This window comes from Vigna unguiculata, chromosome 3 (assembly GCF_004118075.2).
Source record: "Vigna unguiculata cultivar IT97K-499-35 chromosome 3, ASM411807v1, whole genome shotgun sequence".
Classification (NCBI taxonomy): domain Eukaryota; kingdom Viridiplantae; phylum Streptophyta; class Magnoliopsida; order Fabales; family Fabaceae; genus Vigna; species Vigna unguiculata.
Genome location: NC_040281.1, coordinates 5,775,594 through 5,793,031, shown reverse-complemented (window position 1 = coordinate 5,793,031; position 17,438 = coordinate 5,775,594). Strand labels below are relative to the sequence as shown.

General features: G+C 29.2%; 2 protein-coding genes across 3 annotated transcripts; both read right to left on the bottom strand.

Moving 5' to 3' along the window:
• Positions 1-220: 220 nt before the first annotated feature.
• LOC114179161 (small GTPase LIP1) lies at positions 221-5,172 on the bottom strand. 2 transcript variants are annotated; one of them, XR_003603439.1, is made up of 7 exons: positions 4,696-5,172; positions 3,028-3,119; positions 2,792-2,933; positions 2,001-2,305; positions 1,129-1,182; positions 734-1,048; positions 221-636 (listed from the first exon to the last, which is right to left on the bottom strand). XR_003603439.1 is itself a non-coding variant. In XM_028065398.1 (7 exons), exons 1-7 carry the CDS (start codon positions 4,784-4,786, stop codon positions 444-446), a joined length of 1,005 nt encoding a protein of 334 aa, XP_027921199.1. In that variant the 5' UTR covers positions 4,787-5,170; the 3' UTR covers positions 241-443. The 2 variants fall into 2 exon arrangements, 1 of the variants encoding a protein (XP_027921199.1); XM_028065398.1 differs by having other exon boundaries at positions 241-636; positions 921-1,048; positions 4,696-5,170.
• A 3,449-nt stretch (positions 5,173-8,621) lies between these two features.
• LOC114177220 (probable WRKY transcription factor 51) lies at positions 8,622-9,940 on the bottom strand. Its single transcript, XM_028062487.1, has 3 exons — positions 9,647-9,940; positions 9,284-9,430; positions 8,622-9,072 (listed from the first exon to the last, which is right to left on the bottom strand). The coding sequence occupies exons 1-3, from the start codon at positions 9,901-9,903 to the stop codon at positions 8,892-8,894; spliced, it is 585 nt and encodes a 194-aa protein (XP_027918288.1). The 5' UTR covers positions 9,904-9,940; the 3' UTR covers positions 8,622-8,891.
• Positions 9,941-17,438: the final 7,498 nt, after the last annotated feature.

Below are 17,438 nucleotides of genomic sequence, written 5' to 3'. Positions count from 1 at the left end.
GATTGATCAAATTTTAGCAATGTACTAGAAACAAAAGCAAAAAACTTTTGTAATAAAAACGAAAATAATCAAGACCTGATGTATCAAAACCTAATTTAATAATTTTTCCTAGAAAAGTGTTCAGCTTGACTTTACCCTCTCACTCGAACTGCATTTTATAAGAAAAAAACAACTTACCGCATAAGATCATTCAGTGGAACACGTGGAATTTGGAGTGCTATTTTACCAATAACAATACTGTTGATATAAAAGAATGGAGCATATATCATTTAAATTCTCCCCAAACATTGAACAATTAGCTCCTCTGTCGACTGAGAAAGCCTCTTGAAAACGAATGAATCAATTGACGAGTTACAATGGGAACAAAGAATTTAAACACGTATATAACTTCGTTCCATGCAAGAATACATCCATGTAGTTACCAAAAATACACAAATAAATCTTCAGACATTAATATCTGACCGCTTCGTTCTGGCCACAGCACTGATTTCTGAGATGCCTGACAAGGAATACCTAGGAAAAGTATGGGTTTCCGACACCGAAACTGGCTGTTGAGGATAGAGTGTGGGTGGCGGTGTTAGATTGCGTTGTGCTGGAAGTGGCGTGTTGAATTTGAAAGGATCACCCCCGCTTAGACTGCAATCAAGCAATGAACTTTGTAAGGAGTGGCCCTAAACAAGCAAGGAAATGGGCAAACACACGCGTGTATTATATAATTACATCACCAAACTACCTAGGATCTGTGCATAATCTTTCAACTACCATTGAACACAATGATCCGGAAATTTTCACACCAAGGAGGCAAATCCAAAATTGCATTATTAGTCGTCTTTCCATACATGAAAAATATGATCAAGAAGACATCTTCCAGCCAAATACACTGCGGTCATGGTGGTGATGATAAAAGCACATCAGCGTACCTTCTTCTACTGTAGGGCAGATCATCTTCTGTGAAATTTTCATCTATACGCTGAGCTGGTCTCGGAACAGAAGGAATGGACCATGCTGGTGAAGGTATTTCATCTGAGAAATATCTTCTCCTGATCAACTGAAAGGAAATGTACAAGAAAACTCAGATGGCAACCATTAAATTAAAATTTAGAGACAGAGATCAGAGACCGTACTCACCATGCGGAAAAATTTCACCACAGCCTCTTTGTCATACCTTGCTTCTTTTGCAGCCTGTAGACGTCCAACATAAAAATCATAACCATTACAAGAAGAATGAATTGGATAGCAACTATTCAACAGAATGCAAAATCTGGGTAGGTCTCTGCATCAATTGTTCCCATATATGATTTGGTACTTCAAAGGCACAACAAGTGTTGCGATTTAGAACATCAACATGAGAAATAAAGATTCTCAGAAAACTTAGCATCTCCAGTCTAACATTTTCCTAACACAGTATAGTGGGCAATGCCTGATCTAAATTCATTATTCTTAGTGAGTGGCTCAAAAAAATATACATTGATAACCTTTTAGATTAGTTAAAAAGATAAAATGTTCAATGATTAGCCTCTCAATTTGAAAATGGATGAAAACAGAAAAACCTATTTTTAATCCAGATGGTGGTACCAAAGTAAAATGTGAAGTTTCATTGCTTCCATAAAGAATCCAGATGCAATATAAACTTCTTCAGAATTTGAAAAGGGACAGTGAGGAGAAGATTTTTGTGGTTTTCATAAATCCCATCCCACTAAATGGGCTAAAAAATACTCCTCCATATGCATCACAAAAGTAAGTATAAATCATTCATGTTTAAAACAAATTTAATATGTTCGAAAAACAGCAGTGGTTTAAAATATAAAGCAACTAAAAAAATTTCAATCGCTACTTGCTAGTAGTTAAAATTTCCAGTAATTAGCATTAATATCAGATTTATTCAAATCTACCCGAATACAGCATACTAATTAACATGAGGGTAGCATACTATCTCAAACATTGAAAGTGGGGCAAAACCAACTGGTAAAACTGACAGATTATTTAGTTGAGACACCTACAGCAATAAGGCCCCCACTACCAGGAAAACTCTCAGTCAAAGGAAGCTCCTCACTGGAAGGAAGCAAGCCCTGCTTCTCAACCCATTGGCGTGCAACATCAACAAGATTCCCACTGCTTTCTCTTGTACCCTCTTGTGCAGCTATATCAGCTTTGTTACCAATAACAATAAATGGAACAGGAAGGCCACTAGGACCACCAGATCCCAAAGGAGCTGAAAATGTCCCAGTTGCAGCAATCTCAGCTGCCCACTTCTGCAAGCTAGTCTTTGTTCTTCTCTGTGAGAGATCGTGAACAAAAATTACACCTGCAAATGAAGTCCAAACAAGGCTTCAAAGTCTAAAATATCAGACAGCCAACTTTCAAATATTTACTAACTGTTACTAATTTTATTGCCAAGAGCTCCAGAATACCCAAATGCCATTAAGAGGCTAATGCAATTATCCAGATAGTGGTAATTGGGGTATTTTGCAAATAAATGAAGTTTGGACTCTAGACAGCTAAGTCTGTAGGATTTCTTCTAGCAGATTTAGAACATTATTGCTAAATGTTCCATATCAAAATTCTATTATTTTCATAATGCAAGGCTTGAAAAAGAGAAGCCAAGTATACATAATGACTGAAATAAACATGGAAATCCTCTTCCTTATTTCCTGTCCCCCTTGGTCACAAATCTTGACCTATCACTTTGTAGATTGCCACATAATTAGATTGAATCTATACAACTACCTCTGTGCAATGCAAGCAATTATATGTTTTAGAAAACTAAAATAATGGGATTTTTTTTACTCACCATTAATCTGTGAATAAAAAAGAGACCGACAATCTTTGTACCGTTCGTGTCCTGAGACATCCCACAGTTCAACAAAGAAATCTCTCTCAGAATCACCTTTTAGGCTACTAGAAGAGCTGCCTGAATTTCCATAAGTAGTATGCTGGAGAAAGAAACAGAAATTTGGTAAAGACTTTACTTTGTGTACATAAATGACGTATTATTCATGTAATCATAGAAGGATCTGGGGTAATTACTTTCACATCAACTGCACAACCAATTGTTTGAGGAGGGCGAGCAATTGGAGAACCTTTTATAATCAGGTTCACTAACGAAGTCTTCCCAACACCTGCAAGGAGGATGAGAAAATATGACAAACGCGCAAATCTATGAAAAATGTACTCGGAGGGAATCATATCAAAGGTGACTGCTACAAAGTAATCAGAAGCTCAGACAATTCTAACTTCTTTATTCATCATTTACCAGAGGTTAACTAATGCACATTCAGGCTTATGATGTTTAGAGATAAGAAGTACCACTAATTGTGTCCAAAGACTGACAACTAATGGCCTCTTTGGTTTAAGGAAATGTTTTCTACTTCTGTTCTATATTTTCCTTTAACTAACAATTACAAAGCATAACTTGGTTTCATTTTGTATGCTGTGTTTGAAATTCCATACAAGAAGTGGCGACAATAACACTTTAGTAAGTGAAAACAAGAAACAAAGTAAAAAGAGTAAACATTTGATAATTATTGAAAACATAATATAGAAACAGAAAACATTTCATCAAACAAAGTAGGTCCTAAAGAGAAATTTTTATGTGCTTGACCCTGTAATATTAACTATTGCAAACCATAATTTTTCCAAAAAGCTTATGAAAGGCATCATATGCTAGGATATCTATCAGCAATATCACCATTAAGAAGAAAGTCTATCTTCGGCTTGCTAGAGATGGCAATTAGGCACAACTACCTAACTGATCTAGTTACAGGAAGAGGGAATTGAATAACAGAATAATGAGGAGATGACAGGGAGAGAGGCCACGTTTTGGTGAAGTAAGTTGATTAAAATGGGAAAATCAGAACTCTCTTTCCGATTGATTTTCACCGTTCAATAGAATCTTCTTCAATAAAAATTTCAATTTCTACCTCTAGATTATGAATCTGAACCAGATCTTGCAGAATACTAAAGGAAGAATTATTTCCTCAACCTATTAAGCAATACTAGATTGTTATTTCCTTTTGCCCAGAGTTGACTTATACAAATTCATTTTCATTTCCTCAATTACTATCTTCCAAGTTGACTCTCTTACATTAAGAACCCAGTTCTCTTAAAGCAGGCATACTTGAATGGATTCTCTAAGCTACATACCAAAACGAAATATTAATCAGCCAACCCATCTCAAATTGAACATCTACAACCTTGCAGCATCAAGGTATTCAGCGTCTCCATGACCACAATTGCAATTACAAAATCAAAGATCCAACGAAACAAGAACCCACAGCCACAACTTAAAACCTTGACATCTAAAATCATTAACATAACTCATCAAGTTCCCATTGAGTGTTACAATAACTATACCACCGTCACCATGATAACATTTCTCACTCCCTGATTCAAAGTTTCCAACAGAAATATCAAAAAATCCCAACGGATCCTAACAGTGCACCCTCCCACACTCAATTAGCTTGTCTTATGCGCACACTACACAATCACAAAACTCTTTCAAAAAAAAACGGCACTATCCTAAAACCTTAAATTTCAGTGCAATAATAAGATTACCACATACAATTGTAAACGAAATAAAAAAACAGTGGGCATAGCCTAGTAGTGTACTTTAGAGTATAAACAAGTTTTATTCTACAAAATTAGAAGGAAACAAAACTGGTAACAGAAAAGGGTGGATTTTAAAGAAAGACGAACCTGAATCACCAACAACCAGCACTCTGACCTGGCCACATAGGACCCCACCGTTCAACTCTGTGTTCTCCCTCTCACGGTCCCTCCAGAACATGATTCCCTCTTCACCGACGATAATCTCAAAACACGCCTTCACTACCACACGCACGTGCGCTCATCAAGTTCCAAAACCCATGTCACGTGATAATCACGCCGGGATCGGAGCGAGAAGTCCACGCTCCGGCGTCGCGTATCTCGCGAGAAAACGAAATGAAAAAGCGCGAAACGCGAATCGACGACGGATCTGAGGAGTTTCGGAGGCGGTGAAAGAGAAAGGGATTAGGGCGAAGATGATGGATTTGTGGTGTGTGTCTGTGTTGTGCACTGTCTTCAAAATGGCTTTGTTTTTTGACGCGATGGTGGCGGAAAGGTGAAAGAGATGAACAATTCATCGTAATCATACCATCTCGGTACTCATTCGTGTAAACCACGCGATGCAAGAGCACGTCATCTCCGTAATTAAAATGTTTTGTACTTTAAACCCAAAAAAACTTGAATAAACTTCTTTTTCTTTTTTAATTTATAAACTTTAGGAAAAATTAATGATGTACTTTATCTAATTGTTATATGATCAAAGTAATGCTGAACTTGGTTTCTTAAGCAAATATTGAGTTTTGTACATAAAATTTTTGTGGATAAGAAAAAACCTTTATTAAGGATGGTTAGTTATGAATATTAATGATCAGTATAATCAAATGGAATTAAACTATGAATTTTTTAAATAAAATAATTATGGAGACGAATGGTATATGGGGATGTGAAAAGACTATTATCCTAAATATATATATGTATATAGACTCTAAAATACATGTCAAAAGATTACTTTCAATGAAAAAAGAAAATATCTATATTCATGATTCCTGTAAAAAAAAGTAAAGTTGTTGTTATTATTAATTACTTGGTTTCAAAGCGTAGCTTTGGTTACTTAATTGGATATATTAGATTGTAATAAATTGATTCATTTTTTGTTTACACTTGTATAAATTAAAGATACATATAAACATCAAATATAATTATTTTTCATTCTATTGATTTTCTCGAGTCTAGTTTAGTAATATGGTTCACTTTTTTAATTGACAATTTTTAATATTAATAGATAATTAACTTCTTGATAATTATACATTTATTTTAATCTAAATCTTTCACTAACTTATCCACCAATTTTTTTATACATAGTGAACACACGTATGTCTATATATATTTATATTCGTTTTGTTCTTGTGAGAAAAAAATAGAATATTATTTTTTTATTATAATTTTTTTATTAAAGATAGCTAATTAAATTTAAAAGATTATATACAAGATAAAATAATAAAACTATACAGGTAAGCCCAAAACATGTTTAGGGAAGGCCTCTTCGACCATTGCCATTGGCACTCCCCTAATCACCATTAAACTCATTTTACTTTTTAAAAAACTATATTTTAACGGAAAAAATCTAGTATGTTTCACTCCTCTCACAACAGAATTAAAATAAATTTAATTATGCATCTCATCAAATATACTTCCTAATAACGCAATGAAAACATATTTTCATCATTATTTAACAAAATCTTGTTAAAGTACCTGTCAAAATATTACCCAAATACATATAAAAACATTTATGTTTCCACGGGTTTTATTGAAATGCAAAATGAAAAACAATTTCATCATATTATGTTACACTTTTAAAAACACCAAGTTACATAAAAAAAAAGGCCTATTTTATTGAATAAATAGGAAAGACGAAAAAAAAAATTATATTTGACAAAAATATTAAATATCATAAGACTTGGTTTTAATCTATAATATACAAAATACGTGTATAGAATACAATAAGTACCTGATAATGTATAGAATATAACACGTATCTAATATTTAATACGTTTATTTTAAAAATAATAAAATACGACACATAAAATATATATATATATATATATATATATTTTTTTTGAAAAAGTTTATAATAATTTTTAAAATTTTCATAAATATATAATGGTTATTAAAATAAATCCAAATTAAAACCATATATATTAAATTTTTCAACATAAAAAATTATAAATTATTATTACCATAAAAATATTACTATTTTATACACTAAATACTAAATTTTATATTGATAAATATTAATAAAATATCTTCAAGTATCATATACGAATATATATATTATATATATTGAAATATGTGATCAGCATCATATATATTATAAGTTTTAATAAATTCATTTTGACTCTAATAATAAAAAAAATCATCTAAATACTAAAATCATACATAAATGCAATGAAGTGGTGGAGGATAATATACATTTAAAAGCTAATTTTTGTGTAAAAATTTAAATAAATCCAACCTTATTAGAACAATAATCTATCGATTTGTTGTTCTCCCATTTCACCCATCGAAGTGTGTATCAATGGTTAATAATCATCAAAACAAAAAATGAGAAAAATTCTGTAAAACATATATATCTTTTATTAAATAGTGATGTGACGTGTTAATCAACGATGAACACTCCTAAATCTTGTTATCAAACACTTCATAATTAGTTAGGGAAACAATGAGTATTATACTAAAAACTAATAAATTCATTGATATATTAATAATTATAACTAGAGTAAATTACAAAGAATTTCGATTTTTTTAATTTTACATAAACTTCTTGCTTCAAACCCATTGCATCGTCACATTTTTTATTACATAGTAAAACCATTATAGTAATAAAAATATATAAAAAAAAATGTAAGTATAGTTTGGAAAATATAAGATTGTGTGTCCCAACAAGAAGTTTCTCTTATGTTGTGTCATAGTCAAACCAACCAACTGCAAATTACTAATTGGCAGCACCATTAACTTGAATGGCCATGCACTTCTGAACCATCGCATTCACCTTCAACATATGCACTTGTCAACTATATATATCTTAAACAATTCTTAATTTATTAGGCGTAATGTAACAAAATTAAGTATGAACTTTGATTCATATTTTTCCCAGTAGTTTCTTCCTTCCTCATTTAAAGTTAATATATTGTGAAATTTATTTTTCCCTGTTTATGTTATGAACTTTGAGTGTTATAGGTATAGACTTCATCTAATAAACTCTTTTGAGAGGATATTTTCTTATACATTTTTTTTTATTAAGTATTAGTTATTCTTTGTCTCAAATTATACACGAACACTAATAAAAATTATAATATTACATAAAAAATTTCTTGTAAATTTGTCAAAAAAAATTGTAAAGAATTTCTTACTATTTTTTCTAAGAATTTTAATTGACAGATAATTCATTCGTGGATAATTATTTCCTACAAAATTTGTTGTGAAAAGTGGTTTATACAAAATATTTTACAAAAAAAATTGACAGCAATTTTTTACAAATATTTTTTTATAATAAAATTTATAAATATTTTCTATAAAAAAATTTGAAAAAAATAACAAAAAATATAAGTTTTTTTAGTAATGAAATTTATAAAAAAGTCAGTTTTTTTACTTGAAACTTGAGGCTGACTTACTAAGTAAGCCTGTTCAATAAGTCACTCTACAAAACCTAATAGAAACTGATGTCTAAAGAGATTCTAATTGTTAAGATTTATAGAAAACACATGTAAGGGCTAATACACAAAGTTAAATCTAAATTATATGAAAATAAAATAAAAATCTAAAATATTTTAGATATTCACATATGAATCAATAAAAAACTGACAAACATAGGCAGGTTTGAAGTAAAAAAAAAACACCATACAACAATTCTATAAATTAAGATTATAATATATTTGAATGACTTACTTTTTGCTTTTAGGAGACTTAAATTAAGAATATTTTTATTGATGCATACATATATGTCAAAATTATCATATAAAAATCCGAATAAGCAAAAACCTTTTTTTATGAAACAGAGTTCAAGAGATATCAAATCCTAATACAAGAAACTTGCTTTTTAAAAGTTTGAACAAAGTTACACATTAATGTTCTTTGTGATATGAACTAACAAAAGTTGGTATTCAAATGAAGTGAGAAATAAAACTCCTCTGAAACGAAGTGCAAAAAAAAAGTTATAGAATTCAGAACAAAGTTCCATGATCTGAGTAGAGACTCTCTTCAACCTATTACATGATGAAAATAAGCATGGTATGATACATAGCTTCTTCCCCTGCATGAAGGGATCTTGAAAACCAGTTCTTAAGGTGTCATTTTGAAGATGTAGAATCATCAGAATGTAGAAAAGAGATAGGACTATAGTATGTGGTAAAAGGACTCTGATGATTGTGTACACCTTCATATGTTGTTATCACATAGCTGGAATCCTCTCTGTCCCTTTCCACCCTTTTCTTCACACTGCATCCTCCACTTGAACACTTGTAATAGTTCCTACCATCATTAATCAAATCACCCACTTAGCACAAATATCTCATTACAATGTTATAATATTTTTAGCTCTACCAATTCTTTACTCCCATTTGGCACTAGGTCAAATTAACCTTCATTTGATCTGAATTTCTTATTTTACCTAGATTTGTTGTCTTGTACTAGGTTGTTTTGTCTCTGTGCAAAGGAACAAGTGAATGAGAAATATTTTTACCTTAGATTTGGACTGCTCTTCACGGACTTCTTACCATACTTCCTCCACTTGTATCCATCATCCATGATCTCAAGCTCTGATTGAGTTCTGAACGCGATTCTTGGACCCAACCTTGCTTTGCTTCCACTATTCGCGTTCTTGCACTTTCTGCATAACATTATTCAACCCTAAAAAGTGTTATGCCATGTTACCCACACTACAAAGTACACAAATCAGATATCGTTTAACATAATCAATTTATAAGTATTCGGTACTCGACTTTCTTATTTTTACTCATATAAAACTTAGACTATAATCATTTCATGCATGTAACAAGATATGAAGAGAATGAAAGAGAGAGAGAGAGAGAGAAAAGGCACTTGCATGTTGTTGTTGTTGTTCTTAGAGGTTGCACCAGTGGTGAATCCATGAGTGGTATCACTGAAGGTTGGTTTTTCCGAAGACTCAGTGCTTTGTGATGATGGTGGAGAGTCTCCATGATGATGATGATGATGAAGGAAATCATCGAGAAGGAGGAAATCGGAGAGTGCGATCTCAGGGGATGATGGAGGCATGTTGTTATGAAGATGATGATCATGAGAGTTGGAAGGGTGAGGGTTTTCAAAGTAGAAGAAATCCATCGGTAAAGATGAATGTAGTAATAATAGTGTAGTTGAATGCAGAGAATGAGCATTTTATAAGAGTGAAATAGAGGATTAAAAAATGATATCTAGAAGGATATAATCATAGTTTTCCATTTCCATGTTATGGTTTTCCAGGAACCACCTTTCCATACTCTTTCCTAGATGATGCACTGAAGGTTCCTCCTCTATTATCCATGTTAACATCAACTACACCAATCTCATGTCATTCCATGACGTCATTGTCAAAAAGCTTTCATTTTTTTCTATTTAATATTCAGTTTTTATGTCTTTATAATTCATCCAAATAATAATAATAATAATAATATATAAAGGCCACCAGCACAAAGACCACGTTATGGATTTTACCCTAATTATTATTAACTAAGTGATTAAGTAATTAATTAATTTCCACTTTGGACTTAATAAGGTTTCATTGTCTCATCATTAAATCCAACGTAATTGGCTGGTTAGGTTAACCACGACAGCATATGTAGAAAGTTGTGGGCTTGTGGCGGCCGGAGAAAGATTCTTTTGCTGATTTAAGTTCACCGAAAACAACAAAACTGATGATCTAATATTTAACAGAAAACAAACTATGTTTTTTAATTTGGATTTTTTACTTGTTTTTTCTGTTTCTGTTTCTATAATACATTAATTACTATTAATTTTAACGTTTTAATATACATTAAAAAAATATTTAAAATATTAATACAGTGTATTTTTAATATCAGATAATAATATAAAAAAAATTAATAAATAATTTGGACTCATTTGTTACAGGAAAAACAGTACAAAATCTGGACTCTACGTATAAGTCGAATCATGATAATGGAATGGCTTCATGGATAACCTTAATTAGGTTTAAATCCTTTTAATACATTTAATTAATTTTTTTACCACTTTATAAATTTAAATATTTTTAATTAACTTTATTAAAAAATGTTATTTGAATTTTTTATTTTTTTTTGTCTAATAATTTTTGTGAAACGAGCAAAATATTTTGGGTCCTTAATAGGAAAAAAAATTAGAGATTCAATTATCCTTTGTAAGAATTTTAAAATTTAATTGAATCAATGATTTTCTAATTTTTGGTTTAAAAATATTATTTTGGTGCTTTTATTAGTGGTGGACAAAGTTAATAGGCATAATCTAATTCTTTAGATATAGGTACTATTATTTCTCAATGTAAAAATATAATCTCCCACAATCCAAATAATTATAGAATTGAGTTTGCAAAGAGAGACATATATGTTGTGACTTATTCTTTTTATAGCATAGCAACAGGCAAGATTCAAATCTTATCAACCAATTCAATTATACTTTTATTCCTATAGTTTCATTAGAATGATGTATAAAGCTTATGTTAAAGTTTTGGAAAATTTTTAGATTTATCACATCACATGCTTGCAATTAATGTATTAGAGACGTGTTTGGAAGTGTTAATTATATTGTGATTTCACTAAATAGAAAAAAAAAAAAAAATATATATATATATATATATATATATATTAAATATGTTGAGATAATATTATAATCAATTATTATATGAAGTATATCTCTTGCAGATTTTTTGATAGTTAAAAGAAAAAAAAACTAAAATTATCTTTAGCTTTGAGTCTTACATAATATAAAACTATTAAACCTAAATAATATATAATAAGTAAATTATTGTTATGCAATATAATAAGTAAAGATAATATTTTATTTTGTAAAGAAAAAAAATTAGAAAGAAGTATAAAAAATTAAGTCAATATTTGTTAATCTGAAAACGGTTAAATATATTTTAATTTCATTCTCTTTGAAAGAAGAGATGGGTTTAGTAAGTATATACAAATTAAAACACAATCTCACGTTTTTTATGAGAACTTGTCCATATGTTTTGTTTTAAATATTCACTTGTACTTATTTTAAAATATACTATATTTCAAGTTAATAAAATGATAAATATTTAGAAAATATAAATCAAATAAAATATACTACTAAGCTATAATTTTATATATTATGTAATTTCATATGATATGAAATGGTAGGTTATGTTAACATCGTATGAGATTTGTAATATTAAATGTAGAAATTCATTATTAAAAAAGTGTATTTTTAATTTATTGGTCATCTAATTCTATAAATTAAATAATTAAGTGATAAGCATCGAATGGAACGATATCGTAACTTTGAGACACATGCCTAATACAAATATAAAAAAACAACTCTTATCCTGTATCCATTTAATACTTTAAAATTAAAGTGATTTAAAATGAATGAAGCATATTAAATTTTGTTTTGTGATGTATTTGCATTTTGTGATTTTTCTATATTATAATAACATTTTATGTTTGATTGGAACATGTTAATAAGTTATTATCTGATATGCAATGAGATAATTGCATTTGCTTTATACATACATACTACACATACCACGTAAACATAGTTATTATCGTGTCTATATGGACGATGTTTTAAATATATACAATATTAAATTAGTAGGTAATGATATTATAATATTATTAAGTTAATAAATAAAATAAAAATATATTTATTAAATTTAAAATGAAATATATCAGAAAAGATGAGAGAATAGTAGTTGATAAATAAAATAAAAAAAACAATTTTTCAAAAATTTAATAAATAATTATATTTTAAAGAGTAAAATTGGTATTTTGAAATATAGACACAAAAGAGATCATCTATTTATATATTGTTATAGATATAACCATATATAAAGCGACTATATATAGTTCTATATGCATATTTCTTTTCTATTCTTTTTATTTTAATTTTTTTTCTTTATTTATTTTCTCACAATACACACCATTAAAGATAAATAGAGTTTTAAATGTGTATAATACAAATAAATAATTTATGTCATTCTTAGTCAAATATATTTTGAATTCAATTATGTTTGTTGTCATTGGAGGGATTAATGTGTCAGTAGCAGTGTTGAATTATTACCCTTTGACTGTGGGGAGAGACACTGCTATGTGGAGACCATTTCTCTAACATTTTTGTTAGGTGACAAAATGTTCTATAACAAAAGAAAAAGAAAAAAAAACTTATTAATTGTTTTTATTATTTATGTTAATATTTATCATAAGAATTTGAAAATAAATATTTCCTATCGTTCCTACTATAACAGTTTATAATATAATTATGCATGTTACTAAAAATAACTTAGTTTAATTATTTAAAAATATTACTTATTATTAAACTTGTTATTCATCAATGTAAGTTACAAATATTCATGATATTTAATAGAGATATGATAAGTATGGAAAACATATATATAATTTATATAAAATTGTAAAATATCTTACTATAAAAGCAAAAATTGTATCCATAATACGTTTTATTATAACAATGAAAAAGATTAATTTATAAAGGCCTACATTCATTAAATAGATTTTTAAGAAAAAAAAAAATGTGACAGAACCATCCCATGTTAAAGGAGATTATAACTGGCGTAGGACACGTTTATTATGTCAATGGAATTCAAATTAGAATATTAATTTCAAAAGGAAGACCTAAGTCAATCTACTTGAATTAAATAAAAAATGAAAAAGGAAAGAAGAAGAAAAAGAGATTCAAAGGTGAGATTTTTTTTTAATTGAGGACACGTGAGTGAAACTTTTATAATAGAGATAATTGCTGTAATACAATAATTTCTTTAATATATAAAAAATAATTTGACATAAAACTTTAAAAAAATATAAACTAAAATTAAAGTAAAAAAGTTATTATCAAATCTTAATAAGTAAAAAAAATTATATTTCAAAATAATAATGTATCAAAATAAATTATTCTGTAAATATAACATTTAGTTCAATATTTTTAGTGTAATATATCATAAAACTCTAAAACAAGACTATACTTCAAATCTGACACGGGAACTTTCCTTCTTTTCTCAAGCATTGTTATTTTTATTTTTATTATTATTTTACACATTTTACACACTATACACTTTTGTTATTTATATATATTCTTTTTCTTAATTAATTATTGGCTAGTGTTTGGTTAAAGGGAATGTTGCGTGGTATAACAAATAATAAGAGGGAAAGTACAAGGAAATAGGTAAGATGATAAGAACATTGACTTCACTTAGCAATTTTAGTCTTTGTGATTCCCACCCAACACAACGACGCCGTCTTGATATTCTATTCAATTTTAGTGACATTGCTTTTTGTCATCAAAACTTTTACTCGTGTGCTTCAAAATCAAACGTGGGCATTTGAAGAAAAAAGAGACTCAGCAACAAATAATGAAATTACCTGGAATGGACTACACTCAATAAATAAATAAATAATTTTTAAAATGATTGATTCATGTTGGTTGGTGACTGATGGAAAGTGAATGGATAGATGTTAGTCATGAGAATGAAAGCACTCACTTACCATTTAAATAATAAGAATATTATTTTTAAGTGTATATAATATATTTTTTATTTTCTTTTATCTTGATAATTTTATTATTAGAAAAGAGTATTTATTAAATAAGGTCAAATAACTAAAGACCAATTAAAAGTTTTTATAATTTTTTTGAATTACTTATACTAAATTAAAGGTTTAATTAAAAATGTGAATAAATATAAGAATATGAAGAGGGCATGGATGGGATGATATATGTAAATACTGAATTTATTCTTATGTCCAATTTAAAAAATAAAATATTACTCGTACATGTATATACTTAGTCATCTATAACAATATATAAAGAGAATTTTCGTTTTTGTATCCACATTTCAAAATACCAATTTTATCCTTTAAATATAATAATTTATTAAATTTTTAAAAATTGACCGTTATTTCTACAAGCTTCTTATAAAATCTCATATGTTTCTGTTTCTTCTCTTATTCTTTAATTATCAATGATTATTCTTTCCCAAAACCTAAACCCTAAATCATAAACCGTAAACACATATCGTGCCTGTGTTTATCCTAGTTATAATAAATAATTCTGTTAAAATCAAAACAAATTAAGATAATACATATGAGAATAGGAACATTTGTCATTCTAATTGTAACCTTAATCAAATTATCATAAAAATGTGGTGATTTCTTATCATTAATTTAATCTTGACCAAAACATAATTGTGACGATCAATTCATAATGAATCAAAACTTCATCAACTTGCCAAGGTTGGAAGCATTGTGTACTAAAGGTAAAATATTACTTAGGTTTTCTTAGGCTAACATTAATGATATTTTTTATTGATACCAAACACGATTTGTTGCTATAGATCCCAAGTAAATTTATATTCTATTAAGTTAATTACAATTATTTTGACCAATGTTAATTAAAAATGTATGATGAGGATATTCTTCTATTAACAACTAAGGTTAATCAAAGTTTTCTATCAACATTTATGGCAGTAGTTTTTGGTCAATATAAGTCAAATTATTTTAGTCCTTTGGTAACAATTATTTTTTTATTAATAGTTTTGAAATTATTTTGGTATCAATGTAAGAGTTATTTACCAGAAAGACGCATAAAGGAATAACAGAAAAAAAATATATAAAAATCAAATCATGGTTTTAAGACTTCCTTCAAAATTAAGAAACTATGTAAAAGAACTCAAAGTTTGCAATTTCCTTTAAAACATATAGCTCACAACAAATATAAATAAGAAAAATAAAGAACAACTAAGGAGTTTAATGGGAAAAATCAAATCAAAGCTACAAATTAAGCAAATGAATGACGATGGTAAGAAATCAAGACACAATCAAGCAAAAGATAATTGAATAATTTCTTTTATTAACGACAATTTTTTTTTTCTCAACCACCATTCCAGAAATTTAAGTAAGTTTGGGTCAACACCAAGAACAAAACCAACACTGTGACATGTGCATCAAGACTGACACTTAGGTTGAAATTTGAATGAGTTAGCATTTGAGTCAACACATGTACTAAAGTCTACACCAAAATTTGCACATGCACAAGCACCATCACAAACTATTCCAAAAGGGTACTATTATTAATCAATATGTAATCTTCAATATTTAGATTGGTAAAGGTGGTTATGGATTAGTCTGATTTAAATAAAATATATTAGATGTATAATTCAGTTTCCTTTTAATTAAATTAACTATATTTCATTTCTATTAATCCAATTTAAATTAGATTAAATATAGAATGAATATATTTTTTCAATTAGATTAAATATAGTGAGATGAATCTAATATATTTGATTATTAGGTTTACTAGACATGGTTTGGTTCGATATGACTTGTCTAGAGTTTGGTTCACTTTGCTTGACTTTAGGTCTTAGTTGTCTTACCTCCATGTTGCTAGAAGCTAACTTGAATCGTCCATACCAACTTCACTCGACTTGGATCCGGGTCAACTAGACTTAGTGAGGGATCGTGCCAACTCAGTTTGACTATGGACTTGGGATGACTCAGCTAGACCTTGAGCTCGGAATGAGTCGGCTCGATCCTTAAGTCCGAGATGACTTGGCTCAATTTTTAGTATATGCCGACTCACCTCAAACTTAAGCTTGGACTGACTTGGCTTGACCTTTAGTTTGCTCGACTTAGCTTAACCTTCGACTCAAACCAACTTAAGTTCATTCTTTATTTTGAGTTGACTTGTCTCTATTCTTCGATCTGGGCTGTCTCCTTTTGACTTTCATATCAGGCCAACTAGACTCAATTATTTGGCCCAAGCAATGCTCGACCTTTGACGTATGTTGAGTTGAGTCTATTATTTGGCCAATTTCAACTCAACTTGCTTGACCTTTAGCTTAAGTTACCTCGTATTGAATTTTCAGCCTAAACTGACTTGGTTCAAATTTTTTTGGCTTAGAATAACTTGGATTGCCTTTCGATCCACCTAACTCATCTTTATCTTTAGTTTGGATTAACACATCTTGACCTTTGACCCTAATTGACTCAACTCGATTCTTCAACCTAAGCTGAGTCATCTCGATTTTTTGGCCTGAATTGACTCAATTCATTCTTCGACCAAGTCAACTTGACTTTGACATTTGACTCAGGTCAACTCATCTCGACCTTGAGCTTGAGACGACATGTCACGACCTTTTGTTCAGGCAAACTTGTCTCGACCTTTAACCTAGATCGACTTGACTGGACTCTTTGGTCTAGGCCAACTTAGCTCTACTTAGATCGATTTGGTTGGACCTTCATCTTTGGTCAACTCAGCTCAACTTTTGACCCAAGCTTACTCTGTGGACCCAACCCAACTTGGCTAAACCGATCCTCAATCACCTTGACTCGACTTAGACACACATTAATTTTGAATTTTCAAAATCCAAAAAAATAATCCAATCTAAATTCAATCCAAATTTAATTAAGTGGGTTGAACTTAAAATAAAAAAAATGTGGATTTGGAGTAGGAATGAATCTATTTAAATAATAAGTAATATAGATTTAGATTATTATAATGGACTTTAGAATTTGATTTTTGTTCTTAATAGGTGATTCAATAACTTCCAATAAAACTATTAGGATATAGACTTTGGTCTTATATCAAGAAGTACGTTAAAACCTAATTTATCTTTACAAAATTTGTCTTTAAAATGA